At 41.4% G+C, this 21,231-nt stretch overlaps 1 protein-coding gene across 1 annotated transcript; it reads left to right on the top strand.

Moving 5' to 3' along the window:
• Window positions 1-878: 878 nt before the first annotated feature.
• LOC120516908 (otoraplin-like) lies at window positions 879-21,007 on the top strand. Its single transcript, XM_039738913.1, has 4 exons — window positions 879-1,081; window positions 1,286-1,425; window positions 10,123-10,233; window positions 20,803-21,007. Exons 1-4 carry the CDS (start codon window positions 955-957, stop codon window positions 20,824-20,826), a joined length of 402 nt encoding a protein of 133 aa, XP_039594847.1. The 5' UTR covers window positions 879-954; the 3' UTR covers window positions 20,827-21,007.
• Window positions 21,008-21,231: the final 224 nt, after the last annotated feature.

Below are 21,231 nucleotides of genomic sequence, written 5' to 3'. Positions count from 1 at the left end.
TCATTTATGTTAAACGGTTTTTACTTTGTTTTTCTGTATCGTTATATGTGATAGTTCTGTATTTAGTAAGTGGTGTGATCTATTCTCGAATTTTGTCTTGAGATTCTTCACGATGGTCTGTGCCTTCACTTGGTGAGGTGCTCTGTGCAAGAGCAAAGTAGTTTGTACTGTTGTGAAGTGGCCATGACAGAGTGGCCGTCGAGCTCTGTGATGGAGGCTCACTTGTGTTCTGTTTTGTGTGTTGTTTTTACCCCATTGTTTGACACCCATTGCATGCCCAACCTAGCTGGAAAGGGGTCTCTCCCTAAATTCTTTTTCCCCAGATTTTTTCCATTTTTTTTTTTTTTGTCTTCTTAGGCTGGGGGGCTGTCAAAAAACTGGGCCTGTTAAAGCCCACTGAGGCATTCCTTGCGTGAGTTTGGGCTTTACAAGAAATCAGTTGTTGTTGTTTAACTCTTATTGGCTTGTACACCTCACTGCTGTGTCGGCACTGAAGCTTTCATTCATTTTATATGACGTGTCCTGAAGCATGATGGCTATTCTTCAAAGAGAACTTTGATTAGTATGATTTGAATGTCGCTGAAGAAGTAAATCTTTTTAATCAAGAACAAAAATGCCCACTGCAGGGGAAAATTCCAAGTGACATTGAAACAAAGCTCACTAAGCTAGGGAGAAGTCTATAATGTCAAATATCAAACATCAGGAAGAAATATCTGAGTGAGGCTCGAATGGGGGGCTTTGAAGTGAGACCAGCTTCAGCACTGCTGACTAGGGGGTGCTTGTTTATGTCCATTTTGAGTTATGGATCTCTGGATTTTTTTTTTTTTCTTTTGGGGAAGCAGCGGCCATTTGGTGTGGAACTGATTGGTTAGACATGTTTATCCAGATGTCAGCTCAGACGACCGTGAGCGGCTGGCAGAGTGTTTCGCTCAAAAGAAGCCTTGTTTTACAGGAATGCAGCACACCATGGCACAGCTCCTCGGCTCACTTTTTCTCGTTGGAATTTTATTTCAAGCCACAAGCGGGATTTTTATGGAAAAGTTGTCAAGCAAAAAGCTTTGTGCAGATGAAGAATGTGCCTGTGAGTTGAACGACGACTTTTAAATTTAACACGTTCAGAAAAGTGAGGCAATGACCAAACTTAATGGTGGCAGGTGCTGTGCTTTGTCACCTTTTGAGTGAACGTTGAGAATAAAGTGCCTGGCTGGTCTCTTCCCCGATGACTTTGTGCGGTGGCTTTACTTCTGATTTGCAGCTCATGAACCTCTTGTTTCTCTTGTTTCAGACACCATCTCACTGGCTCAAGCTAAAGAGGACTTCACTGCTCCTGACTGCAGGTTCATAAACTTCAAGAGTGATCAGCTCATCTATGTGTACGCCAAGCTGCTTCCCGATGAAGGGGCCGGAGAGTACTGGTTGGGAAGTGTAAGTCCACTTTTTGATCTGTCACGCTTATTCTTGTTGCTTGCTGCAATGGTAAGAATATTCTGATGTAGCTACAGAAATGCAGGCGCCCTCAACTTTTTCATCTTCAATTTCAATTTTTCAATTCACTGAGTGCCACCTCAGAGTTTATTGTTGTTATTTTCTGGTGCTCTTTTTGCTGACCATGTAACATGAGCAGCATTCAACTCTTAGGGCTTCAAGTTCTCGTTTGCAGCTCTCATCAGGGTTGTACACCTGTTCTTTTTTGGGAGATTTGTCTTGTCTTCTAAAGGAGTCATGGCTGGGGATCTGTTAAAGCCCACTGAAGCATTCCTTAAATGATTTTTGGGTTTTACAAGAATCAATTGTTGTTGTTGTTCTCCATGTCTCTGTAGGCTATAGAATCCAACCAAGTAGAGACTACGCTCATGCCTCAGTGTAGGACTTGGGCATTTTGGAAATGACAATTGAGAAACTGCTTGTCACACAAGTATATGCATGTCATCCTGAGGCTCCACACTGAGCACACAACTATTCATTTGCTACATCTTCAAGGTTGGAACCATAATACAATACAATTTATTTTTGTATAGCCCAAAGTCACACAAGAAGTGCCACAATCGGCTTTAACAGGCCATGCCTCTTGACAGCACCCCAGCCTTGACTCTCTAAGAAGACAAGAAAAAACTCCCAAAAAAACCTTTGTAAGGAAAAAAAAGGAAGACACCTTGGGAAAGGCAGTTCAAAGAGAGACCCCTTTCCAAGTAGGTTGGGCATGCAGTGGGTGTCAAAAAGAAGGGGGGCAATACAATACAATACAATACACAGACCAGAACACAACTAATCCTCAATACAGTATAAAAATAACAAATATTACAGAGCAGAATTTAACAGTAGATGATATCCCATAATATGATTTGGATTTGTTTAGAGTCCTGGAGACCTCAGCCATCAAACTGCCTCCCCCAATTGGCCAATCCACAGCTAAGACAGCGTTGGGCCAGCCAATCTGATGAAAGGACCCCTCTTTTCCATGATTCCTGCGATCCTCCATCAGGGATGACATTGCCTTAGGCAGGCAAACAACTTGGCAGGTGGGCTGTGGCATCACTGCTCTTAACAGCAGGAATCAGCTTTGAATGGGAGCCGTTCACACACACCCGTCCGCACTCCCAAGAGAGCAAATTAGAGTCACCTCACCGCATTTCCTTGAAAATTTTAAATACAGACAATAAAACCCAGGCAGGAGAAAGCCTCATTCGTTATTCTTTATGTAAATCTCGCTAGAGGCAACAAGTGCGTATCTTATTAGCGTCATGATACAAAGAAAAAGTGTCCTCAGCGCTATATTTATACAATTCATGGATTATTGCACTACTCAAAAAGGGAATTAATTACATAATCAGAAAACTTTTAACATGATTGGTTATGCCTAGTCACTAACGGGACATGGCAAATGTTTATAGCTTAAATGACCACAATTTGATTGGTAGTCCCATTAGCTTAGGATGTACGTGACTTTTTAAATGTCTTATTTTTATTCTTAGTTTTGGAGAAGTGTGAGTTCCCCTACAGGTTTATCTGGTTTTGAACGATAAGACAAAGACCCGAGTCGTTCTGATCCGGCGGAGTGGTGGCTCTGAGGCTAGGGATTTGAACTGGCAATCGGAAAGTTGCTGGTTCGAATCCTGAAAATGCTAAAACGTTGGGCCCCTGAGCAAGGCCCTTAGCCTGCAATGCAATTCTCCATTGTTAATCTGCATGCAGCCCTGCATGTGGGCCTTCCAACCTGCGGGTTGTTGGCAGAATTGGCACTCCAGCCACCATAAAAAACTTCACATTGGTTCCATTCCATCTGAACTTGTGTGGTGCTGAGGTGTTGTCACCCATCGCAGGGCTGCACTTGGGTCCTATTCTGGGATTCTGAGTTGGTTTGTCACGCGGTGGGTGCAGCAATGTGCTGTATTAGTGCCTGCTCCTAACCTCTCTCCTCTCTCTGGGTAAAAACAGGAAACTTAGTACTCAGTGAAAATATAGAAAAATGATTATGCCATAAAATATAGCATTTTTCTCTTAATGGGTTATATAAAATAAAATGAAATGCATTTATCATAGTGAATAATAAAATAACATCATCAGCTTTTAAGCATAAGAACAGAAGGATATGAGACTCACACATTGGACCAGGGTTCAAATTCAACTCTTACCAATCCTGGACTTCTCAGAAAAAGTCCATGTATACACTGGGAGAATGTGCAAACTCTAAATGGTCAGAGATAGGGCCAGGAATTCTCTGAGGCAGCCGAGCTAAAGACTGCGCCACCCTAACTCCCAGCTATTATAAGATGAGTTCATTGATGGATCACAGATAGTTCTCATTGTTTTTCCGACAAAAATGAAAATGCTCTGAAAGAAAAAAGCAAAACCTTTTTTAAAATATACTGTAGTCTTGCCTTGAGTGCACTCAAATGAAAAAGTACAACCAGTGCCGTCTTAACGTATGGGCACAATGGGCTCTGGCCGGGGGCTCATGATGTTTCTGATGCCTATGTATGTTTCTGTTTTGCTATCAAACCAGGGTCCCCAGTGGCCTGTGTTGTTGTTAAGATGGCCCTGAGTGCAGCCATTGAATGAATTTTGACATCCACATAAAATGAAACACTTTGAAAATTTTGTTTAGGCCTAATTAGGAATAAGGCAGATTTCGGGGGCAGCATTCAGATATCATGTCACCAAGATGTTAGGAATACAGCCTGTTATATTTATTAATGAATTCTTCTAGAATTTTAGGAGTGTCAAACTCAAAGCCTGCTTGGATCCGTTTAAAGCAGTCTGCTTCATCAATAATGAAAACGATGACCAACAGTTTTCTCAAATACTCCCATTTAATGTCCATTTCTATAGATTGTCATTGAAATGCATCTCCAGTGTCTGTTCGTGTTTATCTGCACAGCACAATGCATTGCAGCTACTAACCCGTAGTTGAAATGGGAACCTGCACACTTCATACTGACCCCAAAACAAAAAGTGAAAAGAAGGTGGTAAAGTAATTTAGTGGTATTGCACAAAGCCAAATATGTGAGAGGCTCATGAATGAGATGGTAGCTCGACTATCCCAGTGTTTAGTGGTCCTGGACACTTGCACAGGGCCTGTTTTTGAATAGCAGACAATGTAAAATGCACATCTTTCGGAATGTGGGAAGAATTTCAGAGCACTTAAAATAAAAAAAAAAGAAACAAGAAAAATATGTAAAATGAACACAGGCAGTGACATGGCCTGGGATTCAATCGCTGGCCTTAAATTAAAACTGTACTGAAGCTGTACCGTAACAAGATGCTACTTTTAAACTAAAAAAAAACAAAAGTATTACAAGGCAAAAAAATTCAATGAAATGCTTGCTTGCATGTGCCCCCGCAGACAGTGAACATACACGAAACACACACAATAAATAAATGAATATAAATAAGTAAATAAATAAAACCAGAATCCTAGGAATAAATCGAGACAGTGGCAGAAGTATACGTGCAGGTAGCAGTGGAGGTGACAGAAGGTTACTGATTGTTCATGAGTCTGATTACAGTTGGGTTGAAACTGTTCCTGAACCTGGAGGTGCACATCCGAATGGACTTTAGTTGCTTCCCAGATGGGAGGAGGGTGAAAAGTGACAGTGAAGCTTGGCTGGGGTCCCGCCTGTTATGGTTCACTTTCCTGAGACAGCGTGTAGTGTGGATGTCATGGATCGCAGGGTGCTGTGTGCCTGTGATCTGCTGTGCTGTGTTCACCACACGCTGCAGAGCTCTGCAGTTCTGAACTGAGTAGCTGCTGTACCAGGATGTGATGCATCCTGTCAGGATGGACTCCACAGTACACCTGTAGAATCTGCACAGGGTTGTGGGGGACATCCAGGCCTTACTCGGTCTCCTGAGGAAGTAGAGGCGTTGTTGGGCTTTTTTGACTACTGCCGCATTGTGACTTGCCCATTTAAGGTCATCAAGTGAGGGTGACTCCGAGGAACCTAAAGCTGCTGACCTGCTCCATAGCCTCACCTACGATGTAGATGGGGCTGTGCCCTGTTGCTTGTTTGCGGAAATCCACAATCATCTCCTTAGTTTTGCTAACATTGAGGGTGAGGTTGTTGTCCTGACACCATTCTGCCAGGAGTCTGACCTCCTCCCTGTAGACTGTCTCATCGTCCTCGCTGATCAGACCTATTACAGTGGTATCATCAGCAAACTAGAGGATGGTATTAGAGCTGTACTTAGCTACACAGTCATGGGTGTAGAGTAAGTAAAGCAGGGGGCTCAGCACAATGCCCTGCGGGGTCCAATTGCTGATGGTGATGATGGAGGAGGTTTTTCCACCAATACGCACTTGCTGAGGTCTGCCGGTGAGGAAGTCCAGTACAGTACCCAGTTGCACAGTGAAGAGCTAAGCCCCAGATCCAGCAGTTTAGCGATGAGCTGGGATGGAATGATGGTGTTAAATGCAGAGCTGTACTCCACAAACAGCAGCCTGGCATAACAGTTCTTGTTCTCCAGATGAGACAGGGTGGTGTGAAGTGTTATGGAGATGGCATCCTCAGTGGACCTGTTGCAACGGTAGGCAAACTGGAGGGGGTCCATACTGTACAGAATGGTGTATACGGCACTTCAATGCAAATTTCACATTAGTGACACAGCAGGAAATCACTCAATGGCCGATTTGACAATGCAATACAACCAATACTGTGCAATAATATACAGAGAGGTACATTCACTTATATTATATTTACTAGCAAAATACCCGCGCTTCGCAGCGGAGAAGTAGTGTGTTATAGAAGTTATTAAAAAGAAAAGGAAACATTTTAAAAATGACGAAACATGATTGTCAATGTAATTGTTTTATGACTGTTATGAGTGTTGCTGTCATCAAGGATTTGATTATCATTAATTCTTTCAATCAGGTTCGTATTTGGAGGATGTGTTGTGTTGAAGTTACATTCCGTGTTTGTCAATTGTTGTAAAGATAACAGGTTTCATTCATCGAAGTGTTCACTACCCAGATCGCTACTTATGAATCTAAAATGTTTAACAGGCATTCCCGGTATTAACTTGTGGATTTGCCTGTGAATATTTAGCGGCAGCGTGTCTATGAACTTAATTTAAACTTAAGCTTTACACCTTACTTTCCTATTGATTTGTCTACTTGTTCAGATTCAGAGGGTTGTTCCTTTCTTACTGCATCAATAAACAGCTCGTCTTCCTCTTTATCTGAGACATCACACACTGCATGCACGGGTTTACCTTTCCCAGTCCTGCAAACTTTAGCGAAGTGGTTCAATTTACCACATTTTTTACACTGTCTTCCTTTAGCTGGACATTGACTTTTTCCACCATGTGCTTTGTTTCTGCAGTAGCTGCACTTATGAATATGCTTGTATGCGTCACTCACTTCATATTCTTTTGCTGCCTTCTCAATTGTGTAATGTGTTTTTTGTTCAGCGCTCTTTGGAGCTCTTGCTTGTTGTCTGCGTACTGTGTTCACAGTCAGTTCACGTGAGCCACTCGGAGTACATGCATCGAAGGTTCTCAGCTGTGCATGTGGTATCTCGTGCGATGTCCACGGCTTTATTTAATGTGAGCTCAGACCCGGCACTTAAAAGTTTCTCTCGCACTTTCACTGAGTTTGTGCCAAACATTAGTCTATCCCTGACTATCTCATCTTCGTTTGCATAAGCACAGTCCTTCACCCGCGAATATTTAGCAGCAGCGTGTCTATTGGATTGCTGCTGATGGACGGCCTTATATGGGCAGGCACTCAATTATGTGGGAGGCGTGATGATGAGGAACGCAACTCTGCCTCACACAGCGACCGAGCTGCTATGGCCGTATATATGTATGTAAGTAGGTTCCAGTTATGACCATTACACGTAGAATTTCAAAATGAAACCTGCTTAACCTTTGTAAGTAAGCTGTAAGGAATGAGCCTGCCAAATTTCAGCCTTCTACCTACACGGGAAGTTGGAGAATTAGTGATGAGTGAGTCAGTCAGTGAGAGAGTCAGTCAGTCAGTCAGTGAGAGCTTTGCCTTTTATTAGTATAGATTACGTGCGCAGATAAATGTAGAGTCAAATGAACTGGAAACTGAATGACGTGAACAACCTCAGTTATATTTCAGTTTAGACTAAGCACAGTGGGCCAAATGAAGTAAACAAGCTGCATGGGCAGACAGATTGGTACCGGGGTGGTGGCCTCCTAATGCCTATGTGCATGTTGACCTTTACAGATCCACGTGTGCTTGTGTGTGTTTATTCATTTCTTTTTCTTCATCACCCAGCAAGTGCTCTGGTGAGGCAAACAATTCTTCTTCTTCTTCTTTTGGCTGCTCCCATTAGGGTTTGCCACAGCGGATCATCTTTTTCCATATCTTTCTGTCTTCTGCATCTTGCTCTGTTATACCCACCACCTGCATGTCCTCTCTAAGCACATCCATAAACATTTTCTTAGGCCTTTCTCTTTTCCTTTTGCCTGGCAGCTCTATCCTTAACATCCGTTTCCCAATATACCCAGCATCTCTCCTCTGCACATGTCTAAACCAACGCAATCTCACCTCTCTGACTTTGCCTCCCAACCATCCAACTTGAACTGACCCTCTAATGCTCTTCTCCACCCGCTCCACCCTGCCTGCACTCTCTTTTTCACCTCTCTTCCACAATCTCTATTACTCTGTACTGTTGGTCCTAAGTATTTAAACTCATCCACCTTCACCAACTCTACTCCATCCTCACCATTCCACTAACCTCCCTGTCTTTCACACACATGTATTCTGTCCTATTCCTACTGACCTTCATTCCTCTTCTCTCCAGAGCACCTCTTTAGGGTCTGCTCAACCTCCTCCCTACTCTCGGTACAGATCACAATGTCATCAGCAAACATCATAGTCCATGGGGACTCCTGTCTAATCTCGTCTGTCAACCTGTCCATCACCATTGCAAATAGGAAAGGGCTCAGCGCAGATCCCTGATGTAATCCCACCTCCACCTTGAATGCATCCGTCACTCCTACCGCAGACCTCACCACGGTCACATTTCCTTCGTACATGTCTTGTAGAGCTCTTACATAATTCTCTTCCACTCCCGACTTCCTCATACAATACCACAACTCCTCTCGAGGCACCCTGTCATATGCTTTCTCCAAGTCCACAAAGACGCATTTTAACTCCTTGTGTCATTCTCTATACTTCTCAATCAACACCCTCAGAGAAAACATCGCATCTATGGTGCTCTTTCTTGGCATGAAACCATACTGCTGTTCACTAATCATCACCTCCCTTCTTAACCGAGCTTCCACTACTCTTTCCCATAACTTCATGCTGTGGCTCAATAATAACAATAATTAATAATAATATTCAAAGGGATGTGATTTCGCTCAAGTGCAAGTTTTGTGCCACTCTCATGAAGTATTCCTGCATTGAACTGGGCCACTTCACAAGAACAGCATTGTTAAGAAGTACCGAGATGGCAAGACTGAGGGACTCAGACACACAAATGATAACAGGCACCTTTATTTAACAATGAATGATCCCAGCTGTACTTCCAGAAGAATCAACTTTCCGTTCACCACGGCGATCTTTGTACTTTTTCTCTTTTCCGTCATCTTTCAGAGGTGCACACCATGTCTGTCTCCGGGATCCCCCATTTATCTTCTTCGAGGCTCTATTTACTGTAAGTAAAGCCTCTGGAGTCTCTGCCTGCCTTCTTGAACCTTCCTGGTGTAATGTGAATGCTTCAGAAGTGTGTGGAACGCACTGTGACATTTCACTGTCAATCATCCATCTTGCCCCGCCTATCTTCAAGGTAATATGCTGGCTACTACATAGCAGTTTGCATCCATGGCCACCTGTGTGTTGATGCTGTCATGTCGCTTGTGATTCACCCATGTGTGCTCATCCACATACAGATCATGGAGACCAACTCAAGATGAATTTGACTCTCAACATTTCTAGTCTTCAACAATTTTGCATGTTAGGCTTTGTCAAGGTTAGGATTACCAGTCCTAGGCCTGCCACAACTGCAACCCAGGTGACTTACTGTACAGGCCACTTCATGAGCTCAGTATTAATTGGGGCTTTATGATCAGGCTAGTGTATTATGGGTACAGTTGCACGGTATCACTCCACAGGTCCATACTGTTTCCTCATGGCCATGTCACAGTTGCCATGTTGCACTCAAGGCTTCCATCTGTATTGTTAAGCTGGCCCTGAAGGATCCCTTCTTATAAGCTTCACAATTAGCTATATTTTGAATTCTAAACCTTTACATTTGTCCATCTGAATTGGCATCCAGACTTTATTAGCCCTTTTTCAAACACGGGCTCAGGTGGGATTTCCTAGTGTGCCACCCTTGATTATGTGAACTCAAACCAGAGGTGGAAATGTGAACTGCCATGAGTATAAAGGAGAGAAAAACAGAACACAAGCAGAAGAAGAGCTGGTGACGGTGAACAAAATAAATGCAAGGAGTGATGTAAATTGTCCACAGGAGGATCAAAGGAAAGTAGGGATCTGCTGCTGATTATCCCGTTGTTTTATAATGTTTGTCTCATTTTCCTTTCAGAAAACATTTACAATTAGTTCTGGAATGATTCTGCCTCCAGGTTTCCAAAGTTCAAACCCATAAAGTGAAGTCATGCTTCTTTTTCATGTTTTCTCTTTGACAGGTTTACAGTGACCGTTTAGTGGAGCAGATGGGGGTCATTGGTTTTTTTCCAAGCAACCTAGTCATGGAGACTAATGTTTTCAAGAAAGAAAATGTTGAAATCCCAACAACAGTAAGTAGCGTGACAAACTGCACACATGCTAAAATGATTTCCTTCTTTCTGGCCTTTGCGGCAGCTCTTGCCAGATGTTTTCTTACTGACAAGGTAAATATTGGTATTATTAAAAACACACCTCTAAGAACTTTGACAACAGATAAACTTCCATTAGTTTGTCAGGATGGAAGAGTTAAAACATAGTGGATAAATGGCATTTGTTTCACGGTTTTGGAGCACCCTTACATAAATATACTGTAGTAGAAATAAGTGCAGGGTGTAGCTTGCTCCTTCATGGCACTTGTGATTTAGTTTGATGGGGCCTGTGGGCCTTTCAAAATGTGGTTTGCTTGTTCTTCTCATGTTTGTGGGGATTTCCTTCCGCGATCCACAGATACAGTCAGGTCCTTAAGTATTTGGACAGTGATACAGTTTTCAGTATTTTGGCTCTGTGCACCACCACAATGGATTTGAAACAATTAAGATGCGATTGAAGTCTAGGTTTTCAGCTTTAATTCAAGGGGTCTAACAAAAATATTGCAGGAGTTGTTTAGAAAAGACAGCCATTTTTGATGCTGAAAAGGCATTTGATATGGTCGAATAGAACTACCTCTTCACTACACTGGAGAAATGTGGGTTTGGCCCAAACATTTGTGCATGGATCAAACTACTGTATACCAATCCAGAAGCTTCAGTTTGTATTAACAACATTAATTCAGACTACTTTAAACTGCAACTTGGATGCCCCCTGTCACCAAGCCTTTTTTGCACTTGCCATTGAGCCACTGGCAGTTCACTTTTGAAATGCTTATCAGTGTAACAAACTTAGAGCCAAACAGAAGAAAGGTTTGGGGTTTTCCGGCCCCGTATATTGTCTACAATCCAGCTCCTAATAAACAGAAACGGTCAGAACAGAAAAACAAACACATTGCATCGGCACGACGCCATACTAGGCGCGCGGCCATTTTATATGGGAGGAGCCGGAAGTGGAGGAATGCTGGGAAGGAGGCGTGAGGGATGCCGGGACTGGTGACGTCAGGGAAGATGGCGGAGGAAGGGCGGAAGTGCGGTATAGTGGCTCATGGCGGAGCATCTTTACTTCTGGAAAACAAAGGAAAAAGGTTAGTACCCCACCATTCCCCACCGGCGAACGTCTCTCGATGTGTTTTAAGGTCCCTCCGCGGCCTCCTAGTCGCGCATGCGTGACATCAGGTAAAGGGGATTTTCAGAGAAGGACAGGAACAGAAAGTCTCTCTATATGTAGATGATATGGTACTGTCTATACTATATCAGACCCACAAAATACTGCGCCTGCAGTCCTAATAGAATTTCTGGTCTCAAGATCAATTTGAATAAATTCTCAAGCATACAATATTAGATTGGACACCTTCTTTTTTATCATTGCAGATCAGTTTAAACACCTAGGGGTTAATATCACAAGTAAACATAAAGCTCTTTATCAACAAAATTTCTCTGTCTGTATGGAAAAAATTAATCAAGACTTACATAGATGGTCAACCCTTCATCTCACTCTAGCTGGAAGAATTAACGCTTTTAAGATGAATATCCTTCCTAAGCTTCTCTTTTTAGTTCAAAACATTCTAATATACATTAATAGATATTTCCATCCATCCATCCTTTATCCAACCCATTATATCCTAACACAGGGTCACGGCGGTCTGTTTGAGCCAATCCCAGCCAACACAGGGCGCAAGGCAGGAACAAATTATTTTAAGAAATCAGAGTCAACCATAACCTAATTTATTTGGAATTCAAAACATCCACGTATCCAAAAAGCGACCCTACAAAGACCTAAGGCGGAAGGTACCTAACTTTCAGTTTTATTACTGGCCAGCAAACATATAAACTGTAAAAAACCTGGACATGGACACAAATAGATGAACATACACAGGCTTGGTCCACAATGGAAATAAAATCCTGCAGTACTTCTTTATATTCCTTGCTTTGCACCCCAATAAGTACAAATCATTGCCAATATACTAACAACCCAATTTTGCTTCACTCACTCAGAATATGGAACCAATGCAGGAAGTATTTTAAGACAGAGAAGCTTTTATCTGTGGCACCTCTGCATGAGAACCACCATTTTCCACCCTCTCAAACATATGCAGTTTTTAATGTCTGGAAAACAATCAGGATTAAATCACATAGAGATCTGTACATAGACAAGGTCTTTGCATTCTACAAACTTTCCAGCAACACATTTCTTTCATTACCTTCAAATTAGAAACTTTGTTAAACAGAACCTGCCGAATTTTCCTCACCTCCTACCAACCTCTAGGCCGGAAAAAATATTGATCAGTCTTGAGAACTCATGAAAGCATTTCTATAATATATAAAATATTTTTACCGTTCCATCTATTTTAAAGATCAGAGACCAGAATACAGTACAGTGGGAAAAGGATCTCTCATTCAACATCTCAGAAAATGAGTGGAAAGTAGCAATGCAGAGAATTCACTCGAGCTCCATATGCGTAAAGCTTAGAATTATTCAACTCAAAATTATATATTATGTTTCCAGGGCAAGATCCAACCTGAGAATGTTCCAGTCATGTTCCAGCCTCACTGGGTCACATGTTCTGGGCCTGCTCTAAATTAATATCATTCTGGACCAAACTTTTTTAATGCCGATCAGACAGCCTTGGAGTCACAATTCCTCCTGATCCACTAACAGTTGTGTTTGGTGTTCTTCCAGATGGGCTTAAAGTGGAGAAGGACAAACAAACTGTACTTGCCTTTACTACACTATTGGCATGTAGACTTATCTTGTTCAACGGGAAGAATCCTAACTCACTTCTTTTAAGTCAGTGGGTAAATGATGTTATATATTATCAGAAATTGGAAAAAAATCTAATTCTTACTTAAAGGATTTGTACAAAACTTTTTCGAAACCTGGCAGGATGTAATCAATAACATTTTAGAATAAACGTTTAAATTGAGGAAGCGGATTCTCTCCCCTCTTTTACTAAGAACAGACAGTGTCGCCCTGTACACTTGAGAATTCATCGTGCTATTTCTGCCAGCAGTGATATCATCAATAAACACCAGTGACTGAATTCCAATGGTGGCCATGCATGCACATGCCATAACACTGTCTCCACCTCATTTCACAGATTATGTGGTATTCATCAGATCATGAGCCATTTCTTCTCTTCTCTTTCCAACATTCTGTTATTATATTGTTTTTAGTTTCCTTTGTCCAAAGAGAGTGGTTCCAGAACTGGACAGACTTTTAAAATGTTTTCTGGAAAAGTCTAATCTGTCCTTCCTATGCTTGAGGTTTAGCAGTTGGTTTACACTTTGTGGCAAAACGCTGTCTTTACTTTTATAAAGTCGTCTCTTGATTGTAGACTTTGGCAATGACAGGTCTACCTCCTGGAGAATGTTCTTGGTTTGGCTAAATGTTTTGAAGGGGTTCTTCTTCACCAATCATCTAGCACAGTTGTCTTCTGCGTTTGTCTAGATCTTCTGGTGGATGTGCTGAGCTCACCAGTGTGTTCCTTCTCTGTAAGAATGTACCAGATGGTTGATTTGACCATTCCTGGTGTTTCTGTTATCTCTCTAAAGAGTTTGTTTTGTTTTCTCAGCCTAATGACTGACTGTTTTTACTTGTAAGGTCAGCTCTTTGGACTTCCTATTGAGAGTTCACAGTGACAGGTTCAAAGTGAAAATTCCACACCTAGAATCAGTTACACAGACCATTTATCTGTCTAATAGTTAATGAAATAATGGGAACTGCTCCCACCAGGATATGGAACAGCTTGTCAATCAAATGTCCTTATTTTTTAGCCCCTGGAAATGGGGGATTGAACTATGCAAAAAATGGCTATCATTCCTAAACGGCTCATACAATATTTTTTGGTAAACCCATAAAATTAAAGCTTTAAGACAACACTTCAATCACATAATGATTACTTTATTTTAAATCCATTGTGCCAGAGCCAATTGTGCCACTGTCCAAATACTTATGGACCTGAGTGTATGTCTCAATGTTAGTGGGCTCTCCTCTAGTGGTACTAACTAAAGCAGTATGAGTTGCAGAGTACAGTGAAATTCTGACCTGAATGTCCAACCAACAGGCCATATGTCACCAATCTTGGCCACAATTAGACATCTCACCATTAAACAGAAGATAAATGGGCTGATCCAAGTAACCAAAAGTCAGTAAGCGTAATTCATTCAATTAACCTCAATTCAATTTAATGTTATTGTTCCAAGAGGGAGGTTTGGTTTGTTGGCAGGTTCCACAGACAGACCACACTCAGTACAAATAAATATAATATAGCAGTGAGCAAAGTATTTATGGCGAAACATTACACTTAGAAATTGAACCAACATTTGAATCTGACTGATGACTGGTGCCAATGATAGCTGTTCAGATTATGATTTAAACTGTCCCTTTGCTTTGGACCAAAACAATAAACAATAAATTGCATACAATCATTGTTTCCTTATTGATATAATTCATATACAGTGTTTTGTCATTAAAATACCCCAAAGCTATGTGGGAACGTTTTTTTTTTAATTCCCTCAAAGATGGTCAAATTGCAGCATCACAGCACCCAATGGCCCTCTTCAGCGTCCTCATTGGCCTGTGCACAATGTGACGGACAGACTCTTATCTACTAAATGAGAAGGAGGTTTGAACTTTCAGATAATACTCCGTTTCAGAAGCTTTTTGAAGGCATTTTTGAATCTTGCATACTCTACCTAGTATCGTTGTTTTTGTCAGCTGTATATATTCTGACAGAATTAGATCTGCGCTTCACAATGATTCATAGGCCATTTACACTATGGATACTTATCTGAAAGCAATAAAAGCAGAGAGAAACAATTCTGTTTTTGTACTGCTTCAAAGACGTGCTACTTGTAGATAAATCATGGCAATTTTATTCTGGGTACTTCTGATGCATTAACTGGCGCTTTTTATGGAGTTTGTAAACTCAATCCAACCCTATGGAAATAAGAATAACATTCAGAGTGCAGTTTTTTGTAAAAGCGTAATTTTTATGTTTATTGTGCTGTACCATATTTGTACAACATAACCAGCTGAAAGGGGAATATCTAACCTTTACTTTGAGGTATAGAACCTGAATACTGAGTGAAGGATGATGACGTTAAAGCAGCAGCTAACCCTTTGATCCTGGTCCTCCCCAGCAAAATGAAATATTTTGATTTATAAAAGTAAAACGTATTTGCTGATGACATTGTGATCTGTAGCGATAGAGAGAGGTGAAGATATGCTGTAGGGAGGAGAGGAATGAAGGTCAGTAGAAGCAAGACAGAATACATGTGTGTAAATGAGAGGGAGGTCAGTGGAATGGTGAGGCTGCGGGGAGTAGAGTTGGCAAAGGTGGATGAGTTTAAATACTTGGGATCAACAGTACAGAGTAATGGGGATTGTGGAAGAGAGGTGGAAAAGAGAGTGCAGGCAGGATGGAATGGGTGGAGAAGAGTGTCAGGAGTGATTTGTGACAGATGGATATCAGCAAGAGTGAAAGGGAAGGTCTACAGGACGGTAGTGAGACCAGCGATGTTATATGGGCTGGAGACGGTGGCCCTGACCAGAAAGCAGGAGACAGAGCTGGAGGTGTTAAAGATGCTAAGATTTACATTGGGTATGATGAGGATGGACAGGATTAGAAATGAGGACATTAGAAAGTCAGCTCAGATTGGACTGTTGGGAGACAAAGTCAGAGAGGCGAGATTGTGTTGGTTTGGACATGTGCAGAGGAGAGACGCTGAGTATATTGGGAGAAGGATAATAAGGATAGAGCTGCCAAGAAAGAGGAAAAGAGGAAGGCCTAAGAGGAGGTTTATGGATGTGATGAGAGAGGACATGCAGGTGACGGGTGTAACCGAACAAGATGCAGAGGACAGAAAGATATGGAAGAAAATGATCCACTGTGGCAACCCCTAATGGGAGCAGCCGAAAGAAGAAGAAGAAAATAAAAGTAAAACGTATAAAAGTATACTTACAACAACCGACTAATGGGTCACTTACATGGGCTCTGGCCTTCAAGTCCCAAAGCAGAACTGGAAAGCTGAGGCTGCACAAGTGAGCACCAGAGCAAAGCTACGGAAGAACACTGCATGGCTGAAGGACCTGTGCATGCAACCCAAAAACAAGCCAGCAGTGCCAGGGTTACAGAAAAGTTCACATCTTCCAGAAGGAAATTGTTTTTTTTTCTAGACAAGAAATTGAATTTAGCATGTCATGGAAAACTGGATAAAAAAAATTAATAAAATAAGCAAGAAATTAACTCATATTTCTGAGGGTAAAGCAAAATGTAAAGGTAATTTAAAAATGACATGGTAACTGCAATGTATAAAAGCTGATACAATACAACATGTTTGCAATGGCTCATGGGTAGTAGGAACACATGCAGTGCAGTGATATGTCATTTATTTTGTTGAGGCCAAAGTCAAATGAACATGGACACTCCACTGCGAGATTGCACCAATGCGCTGCAGTGAAATTTCTTTGGGCAGAGGGGATGAAGCCGGCCAACTTTTAGCTTCTGCCCAGTTCTTAGATTGCCTTTACTTTTTAATTTACCCTCCTACTGTAATTTAAGGCCATTAATGGTTCTTGACTTTTCATACCTCTTTGTTGACTTGCACTGCATAGCTTTGAATAGGAAAAACTCGAATTGGAAGTGTCATAGCATAATTAAAAAAACAAGAAATGGTCCTTAGAGCTCCAGCCTTCAATCCCCATCACTAAACCGAGAACACTGCAGGGCCAATGGAGATAGTCCTATCAGACAGAAGCAGGCTTGAATCGCCCGACACGAAGATAACTTCACACACCACCAAAGCAAGATGATTCTTCTATGATGGAAAATTGGGGAAAAAGAGCTTAAGAAGAAAGTTTAGAGTTGTTATAAACATTTCATTTACTGAGAGAAGCATGTTTGTATTATGTTTTTTTCAAGTTTTGTTTTGTCTTTCTTGGCTTAGGTTTGTGTTACTTTTTAAGTCTTTTTGTTTATTCTAATGTATTTTCCAGGTGTTTGTATAATTGCTGTTACTGTTGAAATGTTCATATTCAGTTTAATAAGTATGTGTAATGTACTGCTCTCTTATGTCCTTTGTGCTCTGTGAGTGGCACCCCTGGAGGCAGGGCCACCCTGACATCACCAGTGCTGAGCCCTCCCTCTGGCTATTTAGGACCCAGAGAAGGGGACCTCAGGGGTGGCACATTGAATGTGTGAGTACTGCTCTTCATTCAAATGTACTCTCTGTCTCTGGATTTTGCGTGCAGATTGTATTTTTGTAGGACTCACTTCCTTCAGGTTGCCTCTTGGGTACATCATTTTGGCTCATCTGAGCATTTTTTTTATTAGATTTGTTCTTTTTCAATAAATATTTGATGTATAAAAATTCTTCATTTCTATTTGTTTTGCCAAGCCAGAGTTTTTCATGGCTTCTCTTACTTAAGAGGAATTTAAGGATATTTTGGGACAGTTAAAGCTTTTCCAACTTAAATTAAAACCATTTTCCCTATTTTGGGGCCTGCTTAGGGTGAAGCCTGCAGCTAATATTTGGGAGATGGCTAGCATGGAGTGAGGCTAATTTGGACAGGTCATTGGAAGCCCTCGCCTGTTTTTGTGTCACTTTTTGGAGGCCTCAGTCGCTTTCTGTTACGGTTCTGACTCCTGTTCATGACATTTACTTTACTGCATTTTCCTTTACTGCACTGGGCACCACTGATCTCATCTTAGAAATGCTCCTTAACTGAAAATAGAACAAGAATGAGAAACAGGACGGACATGAACATCCAAACTCAGATGGTGGTCAATAATCATAGCTAAGTTATGAAGACAAGGCTGAAAAAAATGAGTAATGGCCGTTAACTTGTGGCTAATCACAGCATTTCAATCAGGTGGGGCAATAATCAAAGCCTCTGTTTTTTTCTGAGTTTAACTGTAGGCAGTTAGTAGACAACCATCGGGTAACCTCAGACAAACATTCAATTACAGAGGACAGCTGCTGTAGATCTCAAGGCTTAAGAGAAAACAAAAGCTGGATATAATCAGCAGAAAAATTATATTAACACTAGAATTACCAGAGCCTACGAAAAAACTCATAGATCCGTCCCACCTTAAATTGCTGCACACCTCTCCATCACCATCTTTTGTCCTGTAAATGTGTCGATAAGCAGAAAGCAGCCAGCAGCCTGCTATCACATTCCCCACTGGCGCACAGTTTTCTCAGCTCAAGTCTGTTTACCTACATGTCAGTTGCTTGGAGTTGTATAGAGTGAGAAGTCAAGCAAAATCACACCTTTTATAAATACTATATCGTTATTTGGAACACATGCATTTCATGTGTGTTCTGTGTCTGCAACGATCTATGTAAACACATCATTAAAACAAAAACTTTTTAATGTTTTAATAATAATTGACAAAATGTAGACATGAAGTGTATAATGTGTGAAACCTGAATTCCAAATATCAAATAAAAACTTTCACAAAAGGTACAAATATAACAGAGAAAATGCACTTCTATTCAAGAATATAACTACAGAAAAAGAACCCGCGTTAGGGTGCGACATTGACACACATTTGTTGCGATCGCTTTGGCGGTGCACTGGTATCAACTGTTGACTAGTAATCAAATCTTCACGGGCTCGATCCTGGACAAGTCCATTTTGAGAAGTGAGCTGCTCTTTTTCTTACTATTTTAGTATAAAAACATACATTTGATTTCAGTCTGTAACAGCTGGTGTTCACATTCCCACTTACCCCCCCAGCACCCTGCACGCTTTTGACACTGCTGTTTTCACTTAAAGTTAGTGAGATCGTGAATGCGACTCAGAGAATAAAACTGAATGAAAAAAACAAAGCTAACCTTTACAAGAATCATAAATTTACAATGGCTGCTCAAGAAGAGCAGAAAGATGTATTTTGGTAGGAAGGAGAAAAGCAGGAAGGTCAAGAAAGAGGTGGAAAGACATGGCAATAGATGAAGCACGAGACAGAGGAACAAGAGGACGAAACCTGGAAGAAGTGGAAGAGGACAGAGAGAAGTGGAGGAAGCTTGATAGCCGATGGGGATGCAGCGTTGAAGATGATGGAAGTGTGGCTAACTAACAAAATGACCAACCACAACTGGTGAGGTTCTGCCTTACTGGTCCTTAATGGAGAAAATCCACTGTTTTTCACACCAATAATTTTCTGTATGTATATCTATACATATTGATATGTACTGTATGTCTTTTTGATTAGGGTTGGATATTTGCCCTTGATAGTGGTTTTGTGGCCTATTAGTGTAAGCGTGTGAGTGTGTTTGTACTGCATTGTGTTATTTAATGTGGCATTTTGTGATGTCACACTGTATGCATCTATGAAGGGGATTATACATTGAGGAATCCAAAAATAGCATTAGTTTTTCTCTTTGTTGCGATTCGAGAAAGTAAAAAGTATTTATCGTCTTGCTTCATCGCCATTTTGTCTGACCTCAGATACCGCCTTTTTGTGCACTTCCATCTGTGAGTGACATCCAGGGTCACACCACGTGTGTCACTAGGAATCAAGGGGACATCGACCACCTCCATGCACTTCTTGGTATCCGAGACTGGATAAAAACTGTGGTGGTGTGAGACTCTTGTGATAAAACTTTCTCCTGGCTAGAAACCTTGTTTATGGTATTCAGGTCTTTGATTTTTGGTTAGCATTTCAATTCTTGACGACAAATCAGTTAGACTTTTGGTTATGACCTGGTCTTGATTTTTGAATGACTCTTCATCTCCTGATGTTATTTAATACAAACTCACTTTGTCTCATTCTGAGTCAGTGCACAGTGTAGCAGTGTCACCTCCTGCTTTGAGTTTAAAGCTGCTAAAATGGACTACAGGTTATTCAGTTAAACAAGATGTCCGTTCTTTGGAAAATAAATAATTTTTTTGTACGTTTGCTTTCAAAATAGCTCATATTACTCACCTAGAGGAGATGCTCGAGGTGCTCTAAGTGGTATACATCTGCTCAAGTGCTGCATGCATTTCCTGAAAAACAATTTCACAAATAGTCCTGAGACATCTGTTATGTGTCCATCTCAGTAAGTGGGCACTTTGAGGAATGCTGAGCCCACAAGTACTTGCAATGTTTGCCTGGTGCTTCATAATGTGTTGTCATACTTGATGTAGTCAGGTGTCCTGTGAAATCTCCTTGACAGACATGCATTGCCACAATTTTCTGAAGAGCATGAGGCAGCTTTAGAGTTGTGCAGTGCCAGTGCCAAGATTAGCTGGCATAAGGCAGAAATCATGCCTGGACAAGGCACCGGTCCATCTGAGAGGGCGCTCATGCATTCATTCACAACGGGCTGGTTTTAGAGCTGCCCATACACCTCACCTGCACGTCTTTGGGATGTGGGAGGCAAATTCATGGAAACATCTACATGTGTAGATTTGAACCCAAGTGCTTGAAACTGTAAAGCAGTAGTGCTGACTTCTGCTTGACCCATAAAGTAGCCCGAGTCAGGTGCTAAGCACTCTAAAAGCTGTGTTGCCTCCTCAGTGTGGTGTGTGCTTTTCATTCCCATTCCCTTTTTTTTCTTCAGGACATCGACTTCTTCTGTGACTGAAATGATGAAGGCTGGCTGATGCAGACGTGGCTTATTAAGTGAGGACACGCGCAGTGCCTGAGACTAGGATGGAAAAGCTGCTACTTTCAAACAGAATGCAAATGTAAGCGCATCTGACATTGCGGAAATACTGGCAAATGCTTTTATGTGGCTCAATCAAATAAAAGTGCATGATGCAGTGCGTTTCTCTTTTCATTATTTTTATTCCCCCTTGAGTTTTGAGATGAGAGTCTAAAAAAATCTGTAAAACAAAAGCATGCATGACCATGTACTGAATTGTAAATGTTTTGTCTGACTTTTGTGACAAATTCTCATGATAACAGGTCCAGCTCATGCTTACTACATGGACTTAGCATGTGATTACATTCTTTGCCATCTTTTGAGGTGGCCACATCTTCTAGCCTA

Source organism: Polypterus senegalus, chromosome 16, assembly GCF_016835505.1.
Source record: "Polypterus senegalus isolate Bchr_013 chromosome 16, ASM1683550v1, whole genome shotgun sequence".
NCBI classification, from domain to species: domain Eukaryota; kingdom Metazoa; phylum Chordata; class Cladistia; order Polypteriformes; family Polypteridae; genus Polypterus; species Polypterus senegalus.
This window is presented reverse-complemented; position numbering and strand designations above follow the sequence as displayed.